At 42.3% G+C, this 24,952-nt stretch overlaps 1 protein-coding gene across 2 annotated transcripts in view; it reads right to left on the bottom strand.

The window, feature by feature from the left end:
* LOC135900045 (protein FAN-like) overlaps positions 1–24,952 on the bottom strand; it is a 119,845-nt gene that overhangs the window by 38,183 nt on the left and 56,710 nt on the right. For both annotated transcript variants that reach the window (XR_010563775.1, XM_065429466.1), the window contains exons 16-23: positions 16,206–16,269; positions 15,991–16,099; positions 14,693–14,762; positions 14,457–14,588; positions 12,091–12,133; positions 10,076–10,260; positions 7,394–7,493; positions 4,497–4,555 (exon numbers count right to left, since the gene is read on the bottom strand). Coding sequence is in view for 1 of the 2 variants with exons in the window: in XM_065429466.1 (XP_065285538.1) it covers positions 4,497–4,555; positions 7,394–7,493; positions 10,076–10,260; positions 12,091–12,133; positions 14,457–14,588; positions 14,693–14,762; positions 15,991–16,099; positions 16,206–16,269 (762 nt within the window). In the remaining variant the exon portion in view is untranslated. The remainder of the gene's footprint in view (positions 1–4,496; positions 4,556–7,393; positions 7,494–10,075; positions 10,261–12,090; positions 12,134–14,456; positions 14,589–14,692; positions 14,763–15,990; positions 16,100–16,205; positions 16,270–24,952) is intronic.

The following is a 24,952-nucleotide window of genomic DNA, read 5'->3' as shown; positions in this document are numbered from 1 at the left end:
CTCCTATGATGCAAGTGGTGTTAGTGCTTTTGTGATGATGAAAAGGTCCTCCTTGCGATTCCTTTTCAAATTCCTCAGTGTGCGCATGTTTCTGTTGCAGGCCGTTTTCTTCATCCCCACAACTAACAGCACTGATTGTTCATGTATGTGTGCATGACTGCAACTTTGTTGTTGGTGAACAGCTGGAGCGCTCGCCCATAAGAGAGATTTTTCTCAGAGTGCAGAGCAAGTGCAGCATGCTTTTGTGGAAGAATACTCATTCAGTCTTGACCTATCACTGGCTATAGTTGGAAAAATTGCACCCTCATGCAGATACAATAAACAAGCGCAATAAATTTTTTTACTAATTAAAGGTAGATGATTAGCAGCAAGCATTTGTTGTTTGGTTGTCTATTCAATAACTTGACCTTGACCTTGACATATTCAGCCCGTAAAGTGTGAATTTACTCTGTGTCATTTTATCAAAGGTAAGTTCAAACCGACATTTGGCAGATATCTGCTTAGTTGGAGACAACTGAATTAAAAAGAAGGAAAACTCCAACCAAACTTTATTTTTGTTTTGTGAGAAACACTTCCCGCCATTTACTCTCAATGTCTACGAAAAGTTTGCACGGCTGTCTGCACACCTGTCAAAGCACCTGTCAAAGCACCAAGAATGCATATAAGCACTGCTATGCCTCACACCATCTCACCCCTGAAGAAGGAGCCGGTCGGGCTTTAAAACATGGGCTTCTTAAAATAGGTTTTGGTGGAGTTTCCCTTCTCTTTAATTCATATAATTTTTATTCTTGTAAACATAAAATTATAGAGGGAAACAACTTGATGCAGCGTTCAGGAAATTATGAGCCTACAAATCAGACACCCTGCTCCACTAACTCGTAAAATGTTTATGCAAGGTGCCACGTTTGATATCCAGTTAAACTCTGTTATAACGAAATCGGTTATAGCAAACTAATGGATATAATGAAGGTATTGCACTTCCCTTTGAAATTTCCATAGAAACTCATGCATTTAAAATCTCAGTTTATTGAAGCAAAATTCACAGCACATAAATATAACAAACTTTTTTTCTAGTTCATAATGAAGACTTGCTGATAATTTCGTGCACATTAGGCTGAAATCTGGCAGCACACTACACTGTGAGTAACTCTACTGATGTAACTTGCGTTCTGCCAGTGAATGCTAAGAAACGTCTTTGCAACAAAGCTCATCTTGTAAAAAAACTTCTCTCATAAATGAAACACCAATGAAGCACATCTATATAAGAACACAAGGCTCAGAAAAAAAATATTTATGAATTTAAGCACCATCTAGTGTACCAGTTCAAGGTGTCCCTTAGCTGCTAGTTACTGTTAAAGAATAAATTTAAAATTGCCAAGCAATAATAACATCTAAGAGATGCTCTACAAAGCCCTCCATTTTACTGTGACTGCATCCACAAACACTAGAGATGGAAATGCCACCAAAACCACAAATAGAGTTACTGTATAGGCTCCCGTAGGGAGCCAGAGTTGCGCATCTGACTGAACTCGCCGCTCGTGCCGCTATTCGCCAAACGCAGCCACATGCACAGAAAGCATTCTCCTTGCAGGAAAGCCCGCTTCACAGCTGTGCCAGTGACGAGAAAGCTGGCTGCACCGCCAGTTCGCAGTCGGCAGGTGTCGTGTGTCACGTGTGCCCGCAAGGCACCGAGGCTGGTCGCATTTTGCAGTCTTGTCAGCTGGCAATGAAGCGGGATCGTGCATGTTTTTTAATCTGCTGTGTCCATTGGTGTTGCTTTGCTGCTGCAATCTTTTTTAAAGACTGGTTGGTGCTTCACTCTCCATAATCAAACAATTGTGATTACTCACGAACATTCCCATGGCGTACGTTTTCCCGATACCAACGTTCGCAATCGAGAACACAAAAAATGACCAAATAGAGTTGACCTCACTTTTTAACGGTTCATGCATTCCCGGAACACAAGATTTTTTGGCACCAACATTCAGTACGTCGCCAAACTTCTATCGTATGATACGTTTTCTGGCTGCTAGATCGCCTGTAAATAATAAAATGTGCGAAGCGCACGCTATCGTGAACAGTATATAGCGGCCCGCCATGGCAGGTTCACCGCAATACTCGCCCGCCCGCCTCACGTGAAAGCACCGGCACGCACTCAGTTTATCATTTAGGTACCAGCAAATCTGCTCCGGGGTCGTCGCACGTGGCATTCACAGCTATCACTGCCAATCAAATTGCGATAAGCATCTTTGCCTATCTGTTTTACAGTGCGTGGTGCCGTCGGAAGCGTAGCGCACACTTTTAATACGCGATGACCGAAACGCGATGCCATTCTCTGCTACAGACTGCGATAGTATACGTTTTCCGGCCGCTAGATCCTATGCGACCAAGAAAAGGCGCGAGGAGCGCGCGATCGAGAACAGTATATAGCCGCCCATCTCACGTATGTGAAACAACGGCGCGCACAGTTTCTTATTTCAGCACCAACAAATCTCCGGCCGGGTTGTCACACGCCGCATTCATAGCTATCACCGCCAAACCTATTGTGATAAGCGTCTTCACCTATCTGTTTTAAAGCGCGTAGTGCGTTGTACCATTGGCAGTGTACTGCATACTTTTAGTCGGTCATAATCCAAACGTGCCGCCATTTCCTGCTGCAGGCGGCGCGATGTGGGCATCACGTTTTGCTTCAGCGGCATCCGGCGTAGCCCACCAGTTTCAGTTTCCCGTCACCCTCATCAACCATGCAATAGGAAAACAATAAAACAGGTCTCCGGCCACCGGAGCACCACCAGCTCAACGCGCGTCGGTGTCTCGTGCTGCAACGATCCGCGCGACGCTTCGCATTAAGTAGATATAAACAATAATTAAGTCTGTCGAACTTTTTTAGCTACTTTGGATAGTATGTTTTCCCGGTTAATACGTTTTTTCTTGCATTTTTTTTTTCAGAACATATGATGGAAGTTCTACTGTGTATCTGCTTATGTTTCAAATGCCCCCATGCAGTTACTTAAATCACATGCTAATTACACCATGCAAGCAAAGTAACATGTGGCAGGTAGGGCATGAAGAAAATATAAATGTAGCAGTGCTGTAAGCATTTCTTGGATGCAAAACAATCCATATATAATGATCTGGCTAGAAGCCATGCTGCAGAATTTACTAATCGGGTGCTTACATTGCTTGTGTCTGGGTTGCCCCAGATTTTTTTTTTCTGAAGGAAATACTGCACTAAATATTTTATGTCATACATAAACAAAAAGCAGAATGAATGAACTTTTCATGCATAAATGTTTTATGAAGGAGATGCATGTCATTAAAAAGACAAATTGGCAGAATCAAGACTGTGGGATAAAATTGAACAAAGTTTGTAAAGACACGCTTATACTTACTAAGAAAAAGATGTAACAAAAATTATGAGCTATACAAAATGTATTGCCGTCTAATAGGCACTATCTCTGAAAAAATCGAAATTTTTCATTGAACAGGTATTCCACTACAAAAATTTAACTGCAAGCACTACAGTAGGGCATGCCGGGCTGCGGCCGCGGATGCTCCGGGCTGGTTTGCGTCGTCATTGCTCTCAGAGTCAAAGTCCGACAAATAGGCAGCATCCTGAGACTCACTGCTGCTCGATCCATCTATAAAATCAGCCACAGACCCATGGGAATCGCAACATCTGCGATTTTTCGAAGCACGCGCGCCGCTCCCGGAGGTGTCTACTTTGATGATTGCAAAACTTCGGAGCGCATTCAAAAATTACTGCCTGGTGTGAAAAAATCTAACTGCTTAGAAAACAAAAATGTAGTTCTCTTTCTTCATGTACGATGGTGCAGTGTGTCCGTGAGCGGTGCTTAAGGCCTCTAAAGTGGCGTTTCAAACAATCGATAGTGGGCAGCCATTTTTGCTTTCTACTTGGACTATTGCTAAACATCAAAGCGCGTTCAAAAATCACCGCCTGGTTGAAAAAAAGCGAACTGCTTAGAAAACAAAAATATAGTTCTCCTCCTTCATGTACGATAGCGCAGTGTGTTCGTGAATGATGTGGAAGGTCTCAAAAGCGGCGTTTCAAACTATCGTTAGTGGGCTAACTATGTCCTATGGGCACGGTACGGAAAGAGTTAAGCACAAAAGATGACGGATCTCCGTGCAACTCTGCTACCTTTGGTAGCATATACAGTAACTATAGCCATGATAAGCTGTAAAAGTGATCTAGTGGAAGTGATATCACTGAAACAAAATGTGTTGCAGTAGGGTTTGTGAATGCCGCAGTGACACTTAACACAGAGTGGTAGATTGGAAAGAAGCACAACCTGGACTATCACACAAAATGACAAATTTCTGTGCATGTAGACAATATAATACACAAATGGGATTATATGTCAAATAGACAATTAACAAAACTTACATGATCAATTAAAGCAATGAGTAAAATATGAAGACCTTAGCTGTAGTGAACTTCTACACAGACTTCTAAACATAATCCAATATCTTACCTTGAGAAACTGAGAAGACATTGCTTTTATTGGCTGAGAAGCACACATCTGTCACCATTCTGTAAAGAAAGATTTGTTAGTTTATAGTTCATTTGCAAATAACAAGCTCTCGTCTGCACATACTGCTCTCGTTTACAGAAAGAGAAGAATCAAATACTACAACCACATTAAGTGTTTGACTCACGTAAGAGTAACCTGCGAGAATAAGTACAATTGATTGTGTTTAACACAATAGGAATTCCCTGGATTTCTCATAGCCTGAAGGATAGTCATGAAACCTAAGTATTTTGTGGCAAGACTGCCTCATGCTATAAAATTTGCTTGGCAGTGCATTTATGCTTAGCAGCCCCACCAATTACCTCTTGCCATGGCATGCCCAAATGTGCACAGCCATAGTGTAAGCAGCCACAGCCTCCCACATTTCAAAAACTGTACCACCAACGTTTTCAGTAAAAGGTGCCAGTGTGTTTTCTAGTACATCAAAACATTTCACATATCTACAATGACAACGATAAAAAACAGTTCGCCAACTATAGAGAAAAATACATTTCCATTTGCCCAATATGAAATGAAGTCTAGAGGTTGCACAGCCCATTTATTGTTGTCCTCTCAGTTTTGCCCTGCTTAGGTGGGGTATACTGTATGTCTTAAAATCCTGGTATCAAAAGAAGAAAAAAAGAGAAATACGTAGTTCCCCCTGCATGCATGAAACTGACCCTGTGTTACTTCAAATGACCTTGTGCAAGACACATATTTTCTTTCTTGCATTCTAGTCAATAAGTTAAGATTAATTAACATTGTAAGTAGTAGTAGTAATTATGAAAGGTTTCTTTATATCTTTATTAGGGGTGTGTGAACACTCAAATACCACCAACTCTAATTGAATAATGAACATTCAAATAATTTGATTCACGAATCGAATAGCTACTAGTCGATATTTTTTTTTAATATTCAATATACACCGTGTAGGGTCCTGCGCAGTGTCAAATACTGCTTGCACCATGGAGCCCCTTGTGCTCAATGCTGCCCAAGCGAGTGTTTCCCTTTGTTTGTTTTCGGTGTAAAAGGAGTGCTGGGTGCACCACGGATGGGCCGCCCCAGCTGACGCAGCAGCGGACTTAGTCACTGTGAGTGCTCCCAGACGTTGGCCTGATGCGAGGATCGCACACACAGCGCCCGAATGCCGCAATTTGCAGAATGGCGCCGCGTCGGCTGTGTGTGTTCGGCAAGTGTCACGCAAACTTGTAGAGACCCTCCAGATTTCAGAATCCTTGACAGGTGGCAAATCAAGCCAAACCTGACAATGAAACGGCGTGGACAGTGCCTGCTCTTTTAATGTCGGCACCGATTACGTGTGGAGTGGTGATCAAGTTACGTGATGCATAGTCCTTTCGTCTATTGTGCAGGTTGGCCTTATGATAACCCACCTGCCATAAAGTTGGAATAACTCTTCTGTATTTTGGAGAAAAATTGGAAAGCAAAGCTTTCTATGCAATAAAGAAAAGACTGCTGCAAAACACACTACAGTCGAACCCGGATATATCGAATTCGACAGGGATCGGAAAATAGTTCGATATAGCGAAAATTCGATATACAGATACTATAGGCTTTATATGATTGTGAATAACGAAAGATCGAGCCCTCGAATCTCCTTATTTTTTTCCTCACTTACTGTTTAGTGAAGGCCTCGAATTTAGCTTTATTGATGCCATAAGGCAGCATACGAGGGTTTATGGCTAGTTGCTTGCTCCTACGCTCACATACTATGCGACAACTGGAGTTAAAAAGATTGTTTCAAATCTGCAACCTTGGCGCTGGATAACACTCTCAGGGATAATATTGTGCACAAATACTCTAGAAAGTGGACAAGGGGATGGCACCGGAGTAGCATAATTCATAAGGCATTGCATGTGCAATGTGGAAGATGTGGGTCCCACCTGCAGTAAGCTATTTTTTCCTTTATCCACTTTCACTTTCTTTACTTAGTTACTTATACATTTCAACTAAACATACCAATTATATATTCACTTGTTTCATTGAAACTATGCAGAAGAACATATTTTGGTAGTTGCAATAGCTAAATGTCACTCCAGTGTCTACTTTTTTTCTGAGCAACATTAATAAGATAAAACAACTAGCATATGACAGAAAAAAAAAGAAAAGACTATTTTCCATCTCCTATCTCTTTTGTTGCTTTACATGAAATAGTCAAGAAACCTTTAAAGCTACTCAGTGCTGCATAATACCACCCGACTGACAAGCTTGCTGTTTGTATATCTATACCACTTTATTTAAAGTGCCTTTGCATAAATGCACTCGTCGTGATATTTAAAGCAACAGTAATTAGTAACACATACAGTAAATTCTCTTACAATGCAAGCCAAACAAATAAGAGGCACAAAAATGGCATGTGTACGAGGTGTGACCAAAAACTCTGGAAATCACTTTTGTTCTACAAGAAAAGGGACAATGACACCTATTTTTTATTGTGCTGAGTGGCACCGATACATTAGAATTTGTAGCAAAACCAAATGAGTTGTTGTGACATTATCCAATGACACATTGTTGAATTAGCTTACTCGTTTAACTCAGAAGCATCAAATGCATATTTACAAATGCCAAAACAACGCCCTTGCAAGTAACATCAATCCTGTGTGATTTTATGAGAACTTCGTATATGCTAAGTCCTTTATGGCATCAAAACACAGTTTTCCATAAAGCAAGTACTAATAAGACCTTTATTCTAATTTATAATGTTGGAAATATGAGGTAATCAATCAACATCATTTATGGCATAAAAAAGAAGTGTCAACAAAGATAAACCAGGTGCTCACTTTAACTTAAAGTGCAATATAAACATTTCTTAATATTGCTATAGTGTTTCACAATTGATTTACTCTTTGTGAAGCATGTGCTCTGCCAACTTAGTCAGATCCATCATGTTCCTCTTCCAGGCAAAGAATGAAAGCGAAGATGTCCGATCTCTTGTAGTAGTTTCTAGAAGAAAATCAACAGGCAGGGGAAATGAAGACGGAAAGTGTTCTGTGAAAGTAACTTTTGAACTAGCTGATGATTGTGCCGACACCTTTGTTAAAAGAAGATGTGCCTCAGAAACCTTTTCTAGTTTTTTAATAAGCCTGTCATTTCATAATGAAACCATGGAGGTTTCTTTGTTCTTTTCAAGCTGTGTTATGTTTCAATGTAATTTTCATACTTTTTCTTTTATGAGGCAAGCAGCAACAAAATACATTTCTTATAGACACTTCTTCAAGTGCAAAACTTTTACGTGCATTAGTACCATTTAGAAAAAGCTTAATTTAGTCCTTAACCATTTATCTTCCAAGTTCTTTCGTTGTAAACCAAATGAAAGTTCCCTCCCCCCTCCCCTTTTTCTTCTTTTTCAATGTTTCACACATAATGACCTCATTGAACAAATGTTAAATGCATAATTTATTCCTCGTATTCAATGAAACATTGAATAATAAAATCTGTTTCGAGAAAGTCAATTTTTCTTGCAGTACCTAAAAGTCTTCAATAATATTATCTCAATGTATGACAACAAAACAAATGTAAACTGCAAAATAATATGCATGAGCACCAAAAGTCAACGCTAATCAGTGGGATGTGCAGATGCATTCGATGCGTTCATGGTGAACAAAGCAAAAGAAACCGTGGCATGGACAAGTAGGATTTGTTGTTTGTGATAGCTGTACAAATTGGTAAGGCAAGCAGAGCTCAGGCTTAGGGTGTTAAAGTTAAGCAGTTAGAATTTCTCTACACTACATCAACTTTTTCTTTTAAAGAGTTGGCAATACTGAATGCGTGCTTATCGGACCCAAATAAGGAAAGTATAGAGTTTTCTCTATGTGACACACACAACAAGCAAATTGCAAACGTGAATACATCATTGCACTCTATACAATATAGGCACAGAGTTTTCTGCTGATATAACTATTCTAAGTACGTGAAGACTGCTTGAAAAGTTGAAAGTCAAACAATATACTTCAAAATGAGCACACTGGACTTGAGCGTCGTGCCAGGCCATTGAGACCACATGCAAAAATGGGTATTTCCTATTACCCTGCATTAGAATGCGAAATTCACTGGCCACCCAACCACAGCAAGAAAGTTTTTCGTCTCCATAAATATTGCCGTAGCTGCTGGCACCTGCAGTGTCAAGTGAACAGTAAAGTGTGCATGTGAGCACACACCCATGCAAACCACCATGACTGCATTAGAGGTTGCATTATTTTCATCAAATGCATGTCTTCGCATCTGAATAAAAAAAATTACTAAACTTTAATGCCCAGAAGTCAGCTATGTCCCTGTAGTTGATTACTCTGGATTAAAACTGGCCACCTATGGTTATTTTACATGTGGCTAAATGTAAGTGCATGAGCAACTTCTCCAAAAATTTGCTGTTTATTTTGACATCTATCAGCAGAATGTACAAGCACAACTTGGAAAAAAAAATTACCGTAATTTTTTCATGAGTACCAAACTGCTAACCGATCAATTAAATCATGGGGTTTCACATCCTAAACCAACACGTGGCTGTGAGAGATGCTGTAGTGGAGGGCTCCAGATTAATTTTCACTGCCTGAAGTTCTTTAACAAGCAACTATATCTAAATAGACTAGCTTTTTTGCACCCTACTTTTGTCCAAATGTAAACAGTGGTTGGGAATCGCACCTACAACCTCTTGCTCAGCATCAGAATGCCATAGTCACTGAGCCACCACAGCGGTTGAAGCAACCAATTAAGTATACTTGAAAAGCAGCTGACACATAGCAATAGCCGCAATGCCTAGGAATTACTTGGATACACAAACATTCACTGTGGAAAGTACACATCCTGCATAAAACACAAACACACACACACGAAACTATGAATATAAACTGTGCACAGATCAACCACTAAGTGCATTTCATCCTTTCTGAAAATTTTGCTATCTTGTGCTGGCTGAATAGTTTTTACATCCAAAATCTACAGCTGGGCAATGAACATCGTGGTAGCAGACCCCAGATTAATTCTGAACACCCAAGGTTTTCTTAAAACACGCCAAAATCTGAGCACACAGGCACTTTTGCATTCAATCCTCATCAGAGCACAGGTGCTTTGACAAGGAATCACGTCCATTACTGTGCACGGTGGAAGAATACTGCATCTACTCAGCCACCACAGCAGTCTGTCTCATATAAAAACTTTAAAAAATCGAAATGTGCACAATGCCGCAGCACTGCAGTAATGGGATTGTGCAATTAGGTGCCTCTTCATTAATTTCCTGCACTTTAGCTAAGTGTTTGTGTAAGCACTGCAACACCTAAGGTGAAAAAAAATATATATATTTCATGCTATAGCCATCACACATTAAAAGGCTGCACATAGAATGGGACTATACGGACACTTTCAGTAGTAATAAATAAAACTGCAATACAAGCAATGTGTTCTGCCGCAAATATACGGATGTATGAATTTTTATGGCACAGGGGCCAGGAATGGCATGTAATATTTCATAAAACTGAAATGACACACCTTTGAAATTCACAAAGTATAACCAAGGAAGCCTAGTTACAAACCTTCAGAGCTACTGCTGACATTCTCAGCCAGACTGTCAGGAGTAGCATCACTTGCAGTGCTCAGTGATCTTGGAAGAACAGTGCAGCATCGCTGCGGATGGGGGTGCTTGAAAATTTGCTTTGGTGTCTGCCCAAACTCCATGATTTGAACCTCTAGAGAGTGCCTTTCATGAATATCTTCGATGCTGAAAGACAAGAACAAGCTAATCAATGATTTCATCCAGTGTAACTCTGTGATACCCTTACTATTAATTACCAGAATTGTGGCGTAGCAAAAGGCAAGGGACGACAGAGGCAACACATACAGGCACACACTTCCAGCTCATTTAATTTCAGAAGAACAGACATTAATATACAGGTGTACAGCACATGTGCAACAGGCACGATCAGCACTTTGTCTTTTGCTGGGGCACCATTTTGGTAATTAATGAGGCACCGACTAGCCCAGCAACATGTTTTATTGACCCCTATCATACATGCCATATTGCATTCTTGATTTACAAGCTCTAAAATTGAACTATGCTCAGAGGCAAAGAAAATATATAGGTGGAAACTTGACAAGAATACGACAAATTACTAGTGCAAAAATGAGACACAGACAAAGGATACAAGACGCACAAGGGCTAAGACAAACAGACTTACTAAGAGTGACAGCTAAGAGAGTTGGTATGATTGCATGGTGGAAATCCTTAAGAGTGTCAACTTCGGTACATTTATCAGCTTTTAAACAGAAGTGTTTCAAACTGAGTGTGTGGTGTACCATGTAAAACACATTGGGCATTGCAGGATTGCTGCACGATGGCTGCACAGACTGATGTAGGAAACATTTTTGTCAATTTTCAGATTAATTTTTCTTTATGCATTTCTGTCCCACTAATGATTATGCAAACCTCTCCCTAATTGCTAGCTGGCCCTGATCAAGTTTCATTGCTGTCACAGCAGCCAGAAGCAATAACTGCACATGAGCATGCAATATCTGTGCAGAGGCCGCACGGACACCAGTGGAGAAATCTACACACTTATAGAAGCACCAACTCCAGCACCTTTGCAAGACATTTAATATGTGCACTTAATACTATGGTGCATGATGCACCTAGTATTTTAGTGCACTCTCCTGTGCCACATACCTTCTCATTTTGCTTTGCGATGGCTGCAGGCATTAAAATTTACACATTTACTTCCAATAAAGGCAACGATTCAAAACACTGACCACATGAACTTGACATACTGCACAGTTGGTGCTGGTATGAGCATAGTGCTGCTCCACTAACTTGCAAAATGCATCATTAACAATGCTTCATTAAAGACAAGCCTGTTCTTATCAGCAGTGTTGGCATCCCTGCCCATCTCACAATTTGCCAGTTTAGAAATTTCATTGCAATCAAGTTAGACATGCCATGCATTACGAGAAATGCAGTGTCCATGCCAAACCAGGTCACTTGTTGCACAACACTTAAAATTTTGACTCCCCTAGCATAGCATGGAGAAAAAAAAATGATGTACTGTATTTAGGTATGAAGCTGCAAATATGTAAAATGATTATTTGCCTTGATAAATAAATGCATAAATAACAAAGGAAGTTAAGGCAAATGTCTCATGACAAAGACTGCCCAAAAACAACTTCAGCAGTAACAGTAATACAAAAGCGAGTACAGTGAACAAAATTCAGTTTCGCATGTGCTACCAGCATAATTCAAGACTTTCAAGAGCATACTTTGAGCACACAACAGAAGGTTTTCACTGTCAGATTGTGCAACAAGTATTATGTATGTGAAGCCAGAGACTGTGATTTAGGCTTTCAGTGAAGAAAAGGAAATAGTGGAACAAGATTTTTATATTACAATAAAATCTCAAAGGTAAGCTCTGGATGAAATAGAACATAACAAGCTTTAGAGTACTTAAAATATGACTTGACAGTTGCCATGCCATTAACCAACATCAAGAAATCTTCCTGTGCACTCAAGACAAATTTGTCAATGAAACTTAAAAAGTACATAAAAGAAACATCATCTCACCTGTCCAGATCAACACTTCCTTCATATGTGAGATGATAAAACACTACAAGAGAAAAATTTTCGCTTTAGAAAATCAGTCAAAAAATGCAGTGCAGAGGGCTTGTTTTTTTTCTTTTTCTTTATTTGCGCAGTTTTTCAGTTAAGAGAAACATGCGCAACGTTTGCAGTAGCATCTATAATTGAATGCTGACATAAGAAAACTCATTTGAACAAAAATAATTATGCAAAATATTTTTACCACTTGAAGTCCATGTGGGTCCCCACTCAAAAGAAGCAATCTTCCATCAAAATTCTAATTTGAAGAAGTAATTTATGAACAAAATGATGACACACACACACACAGACACACCTAAAAAAATTTACTAAATTCTGGGGTTGTATGCGTCAAAACCACGATCTGATTATGAGGCACGCCCCCATAGTGGGTGGCTGAAGATTAGTTCTGGCCACATGCGGTTCCTTAATATGCACCTAAATCTTAGTACACAAGTGTTCTTGCACTTTGCCCCGATCAAAATGTGGCAGCCGTGGCTGAGATTGAACCCGCGACCTCGAGGTTAGCAGTGCAACGCCCTGCCACTAAGCTACCATGTTCTGCATTTTTACAATGTTCAAGTGGCACACACTCCAAACCAGAAACTGCGACAATCGCTTATCAATAATGTTAAGGACAAATAACCAAAAGAGAAATTCCCAGGTGTTGTGTACACTGTCCCATGCACAGATTGTGACTACGTGTGTACATACATATTGGCAAAACTGGTGACTTCAAAAGGTGTCTTAAACAGCACAATTATGACGTGAGAAAAGAAAATAATGTGAAATCCAGTGCTTTGGCCGAGCATGCCGCTTCAAACAGTCACACAATCGACTGGGGGAAGGCACGTGTCCTTGCCAGGGAAAAGGGGCTATCTGGACGCTTTCATCTTGAGTCGCTCACAATTCAGACTACGCCATACACTCTGAACAGGAGTGACGGCAATCTGCCATCAGTGTATGCGGGCTGCCTGTGTCACGTGCTCAAGACTATTTAAACGAGCTGCTCGAACACCTTTGTTTACCTGTGAACAAGGCTCCCGTGTGGGAGCCGGAATGCCTTTTCTTTTAAATCTAACTTTGGTCGGCGTAATGCCCCGGGTTTTGCCTACCTCTTCAGCATGATTTAGAGATGATGAGTAGGTATGCCAAGATGGTGGGGCATCGTGCGCGCTGTGTTCCCGCACATTTAGTACTAGAGGTTGCGTAATCTCAAGTTTCAGGGATGCGTTAAAGCGAGAGGCAGATGAAGCATTTACATAGAACTGCCAGCACTTTTCATGATAGCGTCATCTTGCTGCAGGTGACACTATCAGCCGATGGGGCGGAGTGGATGCAAAAGCGTGGCTGGCTTCGCTTTGTACAACCAATGTAAAGATATTGTTGACATGGTATGAAACCGTATCTTTCATTGCAGACTTTCAAATTTAACAAAATGAATGTTTTTTTCTCATTCAAATGTGCTTTTTCCACTTGCCTGATAAATAAACAAATTTTGTTGCCTCTTCCATGTAAGAACAACACATTGGCGACTGTACGTAGTCGCATAAAAGGTTGAATTTCTATATAAACACATTTCGATATAATGAAGCAAATTGCTGATTTTACCAATTTTGTTATATCGAGCCTTCAATGTATAACGGTAGCCTGTCCATAGTGGCAAGGCTGACATATGGGTAAGTTGGTATGGATCCACGGTAAAATAAGAGTAGTGGGACAAAACTCGTTATGTTCTTGTTTTTTACAGTACCCTCATTTTACCGTGGTTGCGCATAGTGCACTGTGTGAGCCCCTTGTCTTCGTGCATCAACCAATAGGTAGCTCTCATAACATTACGCTAGATGCTCAGATTTTGTGGAAGTGTTAGCAAAGTTCAACCCCAATGGCTACTTCTTCACAACAGTAAATTTAGCTTACACTCTGTCAATTATCAGCTCCAGTGGATTGACTGATTGACTGACTGGATGGGTGGGGGTGTGAGTGAGTTTAAGATCTCAAAGCAACAGCTCAGTAATGAGAGCGAACATATAATGTTTGGCTCCAGATTATTCCAACTGCCTAAGGTTCTTTAAACCTAAATACACAATTTCTGAATCGCAATGCGCCCGAAAATTGCAATATCGACTAGTTCCACATAATGAGAATATGTTCAACATAGTCAAAAGCATTATATCATTATGTGTTGAAAAAGCTGGACAAAGTAACAATGATACATAAGTAACATGTTTTTTAGACCGATGAATGCACAACTTCCTTGAAATGCTACTTGTTTGAGTTCCTCAGACACCATTCTATGAACACTGAGAATGGAAGAAAAAAAAGAAAAACACCATTGTCAGCTAGCACTGCCTCTTCTCCAGACTGCTTGTAGCCAAAAATTAGGTCAATCCAGGCATGAAGGTTTTCTGAAACAAAAGGTGTCTCAAGAGCTTCCCTGCAAGTGCGAATAAAATGTGCAGGGCCTGAAAAAAAAAAAAAACAGTGTTCAGTAAGCTCCAATTGCTCACGACCAAAAAAAGGAAATATGAAAGCAAGAAAGGCAGCCCATTAGTTAGAACAAGATTACCTTCAGCCCATGGTGGCAGATCAACATCACCAACAGCAGAGCCATTTTGGCGTTTTCCAAAGTCCAAGTTCTAAAGCACACCGAAGAAGAGCAATACACAAGAACAGTAAGAACGTTGCTGCAATATGTTGCCATTTTATTCAAAAATATTTACAAACCTGACCAGATCTTGTATCAGACTGCATCTTCAATCAAGTGTACACTTTATTGTAGCACTACAGAATCACTAACCTAAATTAAAGTGTGGAGTTTAACTTGCCGAAACTGCACAATGGGTTATGAGGGACACCATAGTCAAGAGCTCTGGATTAATTTTGCCCTCCTGGGGTTCTTTAACATGCACCCAAAGCATGGCACGCAAGCGTTTTTGCATTCGACCTCCATTAAACGGCTGCCATGGCTGGGAAATTGGCCCATTGACCCTGTGACATCATGTTCAGTAATGCAACGCTATAGTTGCTAAGCCACCACAGCGGGTAATCACACCTACAATGAGCTTGCAAGAATGCAAAGCGAAATCATCTGCAGATAAAACTAAACAGTACGGTGGCCCTAGGCAGCCAGTGTAAAACAGCCAAGCTATTTAATTTCAGTCATAGCAGTGGTTTTACTATAGATAAGGATTAGCTTGAGTAGAAAAGGGTGAAACACAGACGAAAACAAAGGTTTCAACTGAAATTAATGTGTACTCAACCAAGCTGCAGTAGTCAAATAGATCCACATGCTTCCGAGATGAAGCTGGACCATCCTAATGGCGTGGAGGCTTAAGTAAATGAAACAGCATTTTACGTTCCCAACATGAATGCCAACCTCACTAGACCAGTGGATATGCACAGGGGCGTTGGCCAACTGCACTAAGAAAGTTTTAAATTCTGGTGCTGAACTATGATTGCAGGGCTTGAAGCCCAAATCTGACACAATTACACCTCAAGGGACACCCAATTAAGCCAAAGCTGCTACTGTGGACCCTAAGCTTCACAATACTCTTCCCTACTCCAGAAACCTATATCTTTATTTTGGTTTCAATAAAAACATTTGCAACCCCCCTCCCCCCTTTCCTGTTATATGTAGAACTGCTTTTAGAAGTCAAAAAAATTTTTTTGTGTGTGAGTGTACTTACTTTTAAAAAAGTTACAGTGCTGGTAAACATAAGAAATGGCCCATCCAAGAGCTTTTTAGTGGCAGCATAACAAAACGCAACTTACTTTTACTACAAACAATGTTAGGTTCAAATGAAGTTTGAGAATGTTGTGCACAGTCATAGGGCCATTTAGCACAAGTATAACTCAGATACTCACCAGCGAGTTGACCAGGAAATCACCATTGCAAGTGGGGTCATAAAACTCTGGAATAAGTTCCTTAAAATCTGCCGCATCTGTGGTTACATTTCTCCATGTGTCGGCAATACTTTAAACAAAAGAAAAATGATGCATCGTTACCATCAAAAGCTACACAGTACACAACCCCATGCAGAGAAGAGTACAGAACTTCTAAAGCAAGCTGCAAAACAAACCTATTGAACATTCTGTCTGGGTGGTCAAAGCGGCCATTCTGCAGGCATAGCATATACTGTGGCACTGAAACCAGGCAAGAAAATCCCAGTAAACCCGACTGAGGGACACACAGGCAACAGTTTTAAAGCATCACACAATAAATTTGTCGGGACCTTTTTTTTTTAGCTAAAAACAAATTAGAGGCATGTTTTACAACAACAAGATGCCATAATGTTTCATTTGATAATATGATTGATTGATGAGGGTTTAATGTCCCAAAGCTACACACGGGCTGTGAGAGATGTTATAATGGAAGGCTCCAAGAAAAGGTCATTTGTAGGGGTGTGCAAATACTTGAATAATGGATTTCAAATCAAGTTGTGAATGTTCAAATAATTCGATTCGTGAATCAACATAGAATATTTGATTTCTTGAATATTGAATTTCTTGAATATCAGTAACTTCAGCGAATGACCCGGCCCTGCTCGGTGCCTTGATGCACACAGCGTTCTCACCGCGCAATCTTTATCGGTACAAGGTATGACCAGATCGATTGGACCAATCAAAATAATTAAGGCTACGTGAACAGAGGGTTATGAGGGACACCATAGTCGAGGTTTATTACACGTTTTATGTATTGTAATTATGAACGTGTAATAAAAGCAAGAAAGAAGAATGGGTATAACAAAAGCAGTGCATGTTGAAAGCATAGAAGCAAGAGTGAAGATCGGGCCAATTAGCCACCGGAACACATGTTTATCACATTGAATACATGAATTCAGCGTTTACATATGCAGATTCGTGTAGTTCGGAGCTTTCTATCCCCATGCGAGCACACAGGTGAACTTGGCATGCATGCTCACTGTAATTGCTGGTTGGTCGACTGCGGACCTGAACACCACTTCAATGGCCGTCAATCTAACCCGTACACGTGATCTTGCAACCGATCACTGATGAGCCCCTCGTAAGAACATATTAGTGACAAGCTTTCCACAACGGTTTGCAGCATGTTATCACAACAACCAGCGCGCATCTAGCAGGTTAGACCCAATAGGAGCTGTGCTGTCAGGTGTGGGCGACTAAAGTTAAGGTTACTGAATCAACACAGATCTATTCACAGCGGTTGCACGACTCTTAGTAAGTCAACAAACCGCCTGGCCAACAAAAACGAGTGCACGAGATGACCCTTGCATGTTCACGGCCACCATCTTTGCAAAATACCGTTCAGTGGCCCCTCCTTCCAAATGCCATTCGTAGGCGCACAATGGTCTCTTTTTGTAGCATCGAGTGACCTGTCACAAGAACAGCTTTGGATTTACATGGTGGGCTCGAAAATATTATATGACAGTGCACTGATCCCCAGCTGCAGACGCATTTACACAACAGGCAGATTGAAGTGGACAAAAAAAGGGGGGGAGGAGAGGGTGACATTGCACAAACTTGTCGTGGGCTTCCCAATTTGAGAACTCTGTACCGTTGGTGCTGAGTGTGCTTGATGCGCGCGGCGCCGAAGACCGCGTGGAGCGGTGCCAAATGACATGATGCACATCCCCCGCTTTTGTCTGACACGCACATTGGCCTTAACGAGCTGACGATAACCCACAAATACCACATGCCATAAAGATGGAAAATCCCTCCCATTTTCTGGAAGAAAAATGGAAAGCAATACCTTCTAAGCAAGAGAAGACTACCATAAAGCACAGTATGGCCCACTATTAAACTGAGAACCCAATCGTATTTGGTACAACTTCGCTATTTCTTCAGCTTCAGAGGGAAAAAGTGCTTAACTGTATTTGACAGACATTCCATCGACAAAAAATATTTTCCAGACCTTCGTACATGAACGGAGTAGTTATCAGTGACAGCATACTAATTTGGCATTCCCTTTAATAAGCATACAGCATACATCTCAATTCATAGGTACCCAAGCTACTGAAAGCTAGTAAAAGTCTGGTTAAGCAATGCGATTAGCCTCCTGAGCATGTGCATCACTGTTTTTTACAAAACATTTGGAAGCATAAAAGTATGTGTTCAATTTCTTGATATTAAATATTTGATTCCATGTTCGAATTTCTTTTCTTGATCTTAGTAAATATTTGATTCAAAACATATTTATTTTGTATTAGCAAACCCCTAGTAATTTGGCCACCTGAGGTTCTTGAACATGCACTCAAAGTGTAGTACACAAGCGTTTTTTTCATTCTGCTCCCTTCAGAATATGGCTTCCATGACTTTGAATTGAACCCATGAACAGCAGAATGCCATAGCCTCTTAGCTACCGTGGCAAGGCATATTTCATGACTATTTCCTTGAAATCTGTCTTGCACATTAAATGACGGCTTCTCCAACTGCTGGTAGTCCCATGATGCTCAAAAGCTCATAAGGTGGCAGAACCAAGACCCAAACATTCACTGGCGATTACGATACTCCCTAATGCAAAATTTGAGCGCAGCTCTATACGTGTTTCCATGTCACAATATATTGGCTGGTGTGGACAATCTGTCTCATGCGGCTCGTTGCAAGCGGAGTGAAGTGTGGCATGACTGCCTCGCTTATTGGGAGATCACGAGAGGCAGTGCGTTGGCGACACATGGGCACAATTGACAGCAGCCACCACAGGCAGGCCTCTGCTCATGCAGTGCTTTGTTTCCATATATGGTCTCAGTGGACGCACTCACCGCATGCCTTATTGATGGCGTCATCGGTGAACAGAGGACAAACGCCACTCTAGCGCCATCTCATAGCGACTCTCGCCACAGAACACATCTTGTGCAGCACTACGTTTTCCTTCTCACGATTTTGCCATACCCTCCTGTTCTGCTTTCCGCCTCATGGTTCCACTACGCTGCCCTCCTATGCTTTCCTTTTCATGCTCTCTTCGCTATCACCATCTTTCATCCCCTGCTGCCCTCTGTGTTCGCTCTTTCGTCCTTAACTTTGCTCGTTTGCTTGGTTACGCAGAGGCACACCACTGCTCAACGCAGAAACTGGTGCCTAAGAGATGCGCTCAAAAAAGGTCCCCAAAGTTCCACGATACTACAGAAGCTGTTTCATTACAAACTGCTGCAGCTTCATATAAACTAGTAATATGACATCATGCTGCAGGCTTACCTCACACTATAAAATGATTTCATAATAAGATCATATTTATAATTTACTAATCACAATACTCACTCATTTTTAAGTACTATCTGGTTGTGAGGTATAAATAAGGAAGACTCATCAGAGGTGAATATGTTTATAAGATTTAGGTGCTGCATGTGCCATAGTGCATACCAGGATAATGGCTCAACATAAGAAGCACTAGAGAAAATATTAATAATGTTTAAAACATGTTGCACATCGTAAAAAGCTTCTGGTATGGCTAAATAACAATGGTACAAAGTTGATTAATATGCACAAAGTATGCTAGAGAAAAGAGCTGGAACATAAATGTCTGCGCATTCGTTCACAGCACCAATACATGACCGCATCATGGTTTGTCTTGTTTCTATTTCTATTTGAAGACAATGTCTTTCTTAGTGAGTTACCCCCACTTTTCCGTATCAGTCATCTGGAATTCTAGCCTTTTTCGTGGGCTGTTCTCATGTGTATGTGGGCCGATCCCGAAGGCAGTACAGTAAAAAAAAAAAAAAAAAAAAAAAACCTGAAGTAGTCCAACGATCCACAAACACCCCTCACGCGAGAAGTGACTTCATAAGAGTGCCGTGCACAGTGACTACGGCCCATTCTCACGCTCAACTTACTCAGGAAGACATCGTCCTTAATCAACTTCAACTAAAGGTTGAATTGCCTCGCAAAATTTTAATTTTTTTTCTTTTTTTGCAGTAATCATTCCCATAGGGTAACTTTTTCAAGTAAGTACACTGCATGCAAAATAGTTGATTGTGTTTACATATTTTAAGCATTTTTGAGAGTTCAGGTGTGGAGTCCACATTTGTCGGTGCAGCAGCAATCACAGAAAAATTCAAACATGTTTTGCAGCTGTATGTATTTAATGATACTGGTGATGCAATGTGTTCAAACAAAATTTTGAAAAGGCAGGATCAGAGGGGCCCTGAAGCACTTTTGAAATTGATCATAGAATAGCCACATTATTAAAGGGGTATTTACACGGGGAAAGAAATCCCGGCTGTCGGCATGGGGAGTGCGCATCACGTGACAATGATGTCAAGAGTTTTGTGAGATGGGTGCCGCCGCCGTGTATCACCGGAGAGAGGGAACCTTCTGATGGACAGAACAAACAATCCCCACTTGGCAGGGAAGACAGTGGAACTTTGTGCTGGTCTCTGGGAACCTTGACCAAGTTCCTGCTCTAGATGGCGGCGACAGTATCGTAAATGATTCATTGTTGTGGTTGGCAGCCCAGTCATATTTGCGAAGGCGCGTTGCATGTGCGCCACTGTGATGGTTAAATTAAGTGACGATACCACTTTACGATTTTTTTTTTTCGCTGGTTGAACAATTCCCGTTCCTTTGGGACACTACATCTGAAGCATACAAGGTGAATTTGAAGAAATGAAAAGTGGTGTCAAGAGTAGAAGCCGCCAGAGTAGTCTGCTAACGCTGATATCCTTCCTCAGTTGCCTCTCCTGCTTGAGCAGGGGACTTCTATGGGGAATTTTACGCAGCGGCTGACGTCACTAGGCTACAGCTATATCACCTGCGAAAATTTCCCTTGTGTTAATACCCCTTAAAAAACATCGCCTCACAAATCTCCTACTGGAATTACTTTTTTAATCTTTTAAGTATAAGCGGAATTAGAGGTAGTTATTGTACTTATGCGCCATTTTCTCACTCCTTTTGACTTCACAGCTAGACAGGGGGGATGGCAAGGGGGCAAGGCCTTGCCCAGAAGTTGGGCACTTCGTTTTTTTTCCCCTTTCTTTTCCTTTTTTTCTGTTTTTTTTTTCTGTACGAAGATACTTTTGGTTAAGGGATGCATGGCACTCTCTCGATGCAAGATGGGCACTCAGGCCCCCGATCTTTATCACGTTCACGTGCCTGTCACCCACAGAACACGCAGAATCAGAGCACGCAGTTCTCAGAGCATATCGTCGGTGAGAAGGCTCGTCATGGCACTCCATGGCAGCCACAGTATCTATACTGCGCAGCACATAGCCCCCAACGTTGGAGGCCATGCTCAGCAGATGCAGCTACGTGCAGGTCAGGGCTGTAGTGCGTGTTTGCAATCATGCGCTCCAGTCTGGCCATGCTACTTGCTGTGGACTGGCTCTGTCATGCCCCAGCTTAATTGACGGATGGTAGCCACACCCTAATTGCGCATTTTGAACTGCTATCAAGCAATCTTTGCCACGGTGTCTAGCCAGGAGTGAGCAAGTGCTAGCAAACATGCACCTGTGATCTTGGCTTAAGTTTTATACAGTTCGAGGCTAGTTGAGTGTCCAAAACTAATCGACAGACAGACAGACAAAGAACTTTAATTACAAGGTCCTGAGAAGCTTTGCCCTAGGGCAGAGCTGCGGGCCGCTCCCACGTGGGGACGGGTAGGCCGAGCCTAACCGCCGCATCGTGGGCTCTCTGGACAGCCCAGGTTTGACGTGAAAGGTATGAGCTCTGGATGGCAGAGCTCCATTCTTCTTCTGTGATGCGATTGGGTCCCTGTAACGAGGGGCATCGCCAGAGCATGTGTGCGAGATTGCTAACAGACCCACAGTCGGGGCAAGTAGAGCTAAAAACCTCTGGAGTGATCGTGTGGAAAAGGGCCAGGTTTGGATAGCACTTAGTTTGAAGCATGCGTAAAGTGGACGCCAGAGGTCTAGCCAGTTTGCTGTGAGGGGAAGGATAAGTCCTCCTACCCAGGTGATAGTGCGTAGTAATTTCGCTGAAAGTTGTGAGAGTGTCCCAAAACTCGAGGACCCCGGAGTCTGAGCTCGATCCTGCTCCCGCGCGGTGGGTTAGTGCGCGCGCTTGGGAGTGGGCAATGTCATTAAGATTGGGAAACGAGTCAAGCTGGGGTTCGAGGTGAGCCGGAAACCATGTGATGGTGTGCGGAGAGATGATCTTGTTCTTGAGAATCTTGTGAGCCTCCTCAGCGATGGATCCTGAAGCGAAAGCCCTGACCGCCGATCTCGAATCAGTGAAGATTTGTGATCTTCTGTTGTCTAGGAGTGCTATAGCAACTGCGACCTGCTCCGCTCTGGTTGGTGTTGAGCACTTCAGGGAAGCCGCATTCACTATCTGTCCGTTGTGGTCAACGAGGGCAATAGCGAAGTTAGACGACTGTCCATATTGGGCGGCGTCGACAAAACATGCCGAGTAGGGATCGTCCTTGGTACGCTTGAGGAGGGCGAGGGCTCTTGCCCTGCGTCTGCCTACGTTGTGTTGAGGATTAACGTTACGAGGAAACGGTGCAACTCGTATGTTGTTCCTTTGATCTTCTGAAATTTCATATTTCCTCTCTTCCAGGAGGATAGGGTTGATCCCAAGAACCGCCAGGATCTTCTTTCCAGCCGGGGTACAGGATAGACGGGCCAGTTGGGCTGACTCCTGGGCCTCAATTATCTCGTCCAATGTGTTGTGCACTCCTAGTTGCATAAGGAGATCCGTACTCGCCCGTAACGGAATGCCTAGTACTTTTTTAATACTTTTTCTGATGAGCGTGTTTAATCGTTTCTTCTCGGAGTTATACCAGTTGTGCATGGCTGCCACATAAACTATATGACTCATGAGGAAGGCGTGGAACAACCTGAGGAGGTTGTCTTCCTTTAAGCCTCCACGCCTATTCGAGACTCTGTTGATAAGTCTGATCATGTTCTCAGTCTTGGCTGTGAGCTTGTTGAGTGTCGTATTGTTACTGCCATTGGATTCGATGAGCATGCCAAGTACCCGAATGGTGTCTACTCTGGGGATGGTACAGCCGCTTTTAGTGTGGAGCTTAATGTTTATTTCTGACAATGGTTTCCAGCCTCTAGGTTTGGGACCTCTCCTGACTGGCCTGTAGAGGAGGAGCTCAGACTTGCTCGGGGAGCATCTAAGCCCCGTATTTTCCAGGTACATCTCTGTTTGATCTACGGCCTCCTGTAAGCCTGATTCAACAGCTCCTTCGCTTCCTCCGGTGCACCAGATTGTGATATCATCAGCGTAGAGCGTATGATTGATCCCTTCTATGTTGGAGAGCCTTTCCGATAGTTTCTTCATGGCGATGTTAAAAAGCAGTGGTGAGACTACCGCTCCTTGTGGCGTGCCTCTGGGGCCCAAAATGAAATTGTCGGACTTGAGGTCACCGATTTTGAGCGTGGCCTTGCGATCCCGTAGGAACGAGCTAATGTATCTGTGAAAGGCGTCTCCCAAACTGAGCTCGGAGATGGAGTTAAGAATGTGAGCATGGGATACATTGTCAAAGGCCTTCTCCAGGTCTAAGCCTAAGATGCCTCTTACATCTCTTGTGGTGTTGTCAATGATTTGACATTTGATAAGCTTCATCACGTCTTGCGTTGACAGGGCCGGACGAAAGCCAATCATGTTGTACGGAAACAATCCTTGTTTCTCGATGTGCTTGGAAATTCGATCGCGTATAACATGTTCCGCTACTTTCCCCACGCAGGACGTGAGTGAAATGGGTCTGAGGTTTGAGAGACTCGGGGGCCTTCCAGGCTTTGGAATGAGGATGACCGAGGCCATTTTCCAGGACTCTGGAACAAGCCCTCGTTCCCATATTCCATTAATCTCCTCTGTCAACCATTCTATAGAGCAGTCGTCCAGGTTTCTGAGGGCCTGGTTGGGGATGCCATCAGGACCAGGGGCCGACCTGCCATTTAGATTCTGGAGAGCTTCCCTTACTTCACATGCCGTGAAAGGGTTATCTAGCTCGGGGCAAGAGGAACCTTTGTAGGGGGGATAGTCTTCGTCACTCGAGTTTCCCAGTGGCAGATACATGCGAGCAAGTCTGTCGAGTACGGTCTGCAATGTCTCTGATTGTGATGCCTGGTGTAGAACCTTCGCTATCACTTGTCTTTGGTTTGACTTGGTGTTGGTATCGAAGCTAACAAAAATACATGGCTACGGCACTGATAAGCAATGTGGCCAAAGTCACATTCCTATGTGGGCAGGTGCAGCCAAGCATGAACGACGATAGTCAGCTTCTTCTGGGGTGCATAATCTGATTTGGGGTGCACAATCTTCTTCTGAGGTGCATAATGCAGATTTTAGTTAAAGCAGGAAAAAGTGCAGTGATCCACACACCCTTCTTGATTGATGTCAAATATTGGCCAACGGCAGTGCTCTATGGGAAACTGCCCCATTGACGTCAAAGGGCAACCGCTGACACTCATGAAACGGGCGAGGAGAAGGCCTGTTTGAAGAGAGGGTCTTTGAAGAAAAGGTAACTTTGCGCTCTTCTTTGAGCTCTTCATGCTGCGCATGATTGCAAATTTAGGCTGAGACGTTCACAGTAGTGTACACTAACTGTCGAATGTGTTTTCACCAATCCTGAGAGGTGGTTTAGGGCCTCTTTAAGTGGCACTGAATGGGGACAGAGAGAGAGAGAATAAACTTTATGTAAAACAGCATGCGAGCTTAAGTAGCTCCTCCGCTCTGCAGTAGGTGGTCACTGAATTGAGATGTTGTACCCCATACTGATTCTAAATTCAAGGGTCACCAAACATTTGCAAACAAATTGGAAAGTCCTGTGTTATCAGGAACGCTATTATCAAGGGAGCCAACAACTACACTAATACATACTGCACGGTAACACTACAAGCCAATAGAAAAATGCAACAGCCACATTCAGAGTAGGCACACTGTA

The sequence above is a fragment of the Dermacentor albipictus genome, chromosome 1 (genome assembly GCF_038994185.2).
Source record: "Dermacentor albipictus isolate Rhodes 1998 colony chromosome 1, USDA_Dalb.pri_finalv2, whole genome shotgun sequence".
In the NCBI taxonomy this organism is placed as follows: Eukaryota; Metazoa; Arthropoda; class Arachnida; order Ixodida; family Ixodidae; genus Dermacentor; species Dermacentor albipictus.
The sequence above is the reverse complement of the archived record's forward strand: the minus strand, read 5'-3'. Positions and strand labels throughout refer to the sequence as shown.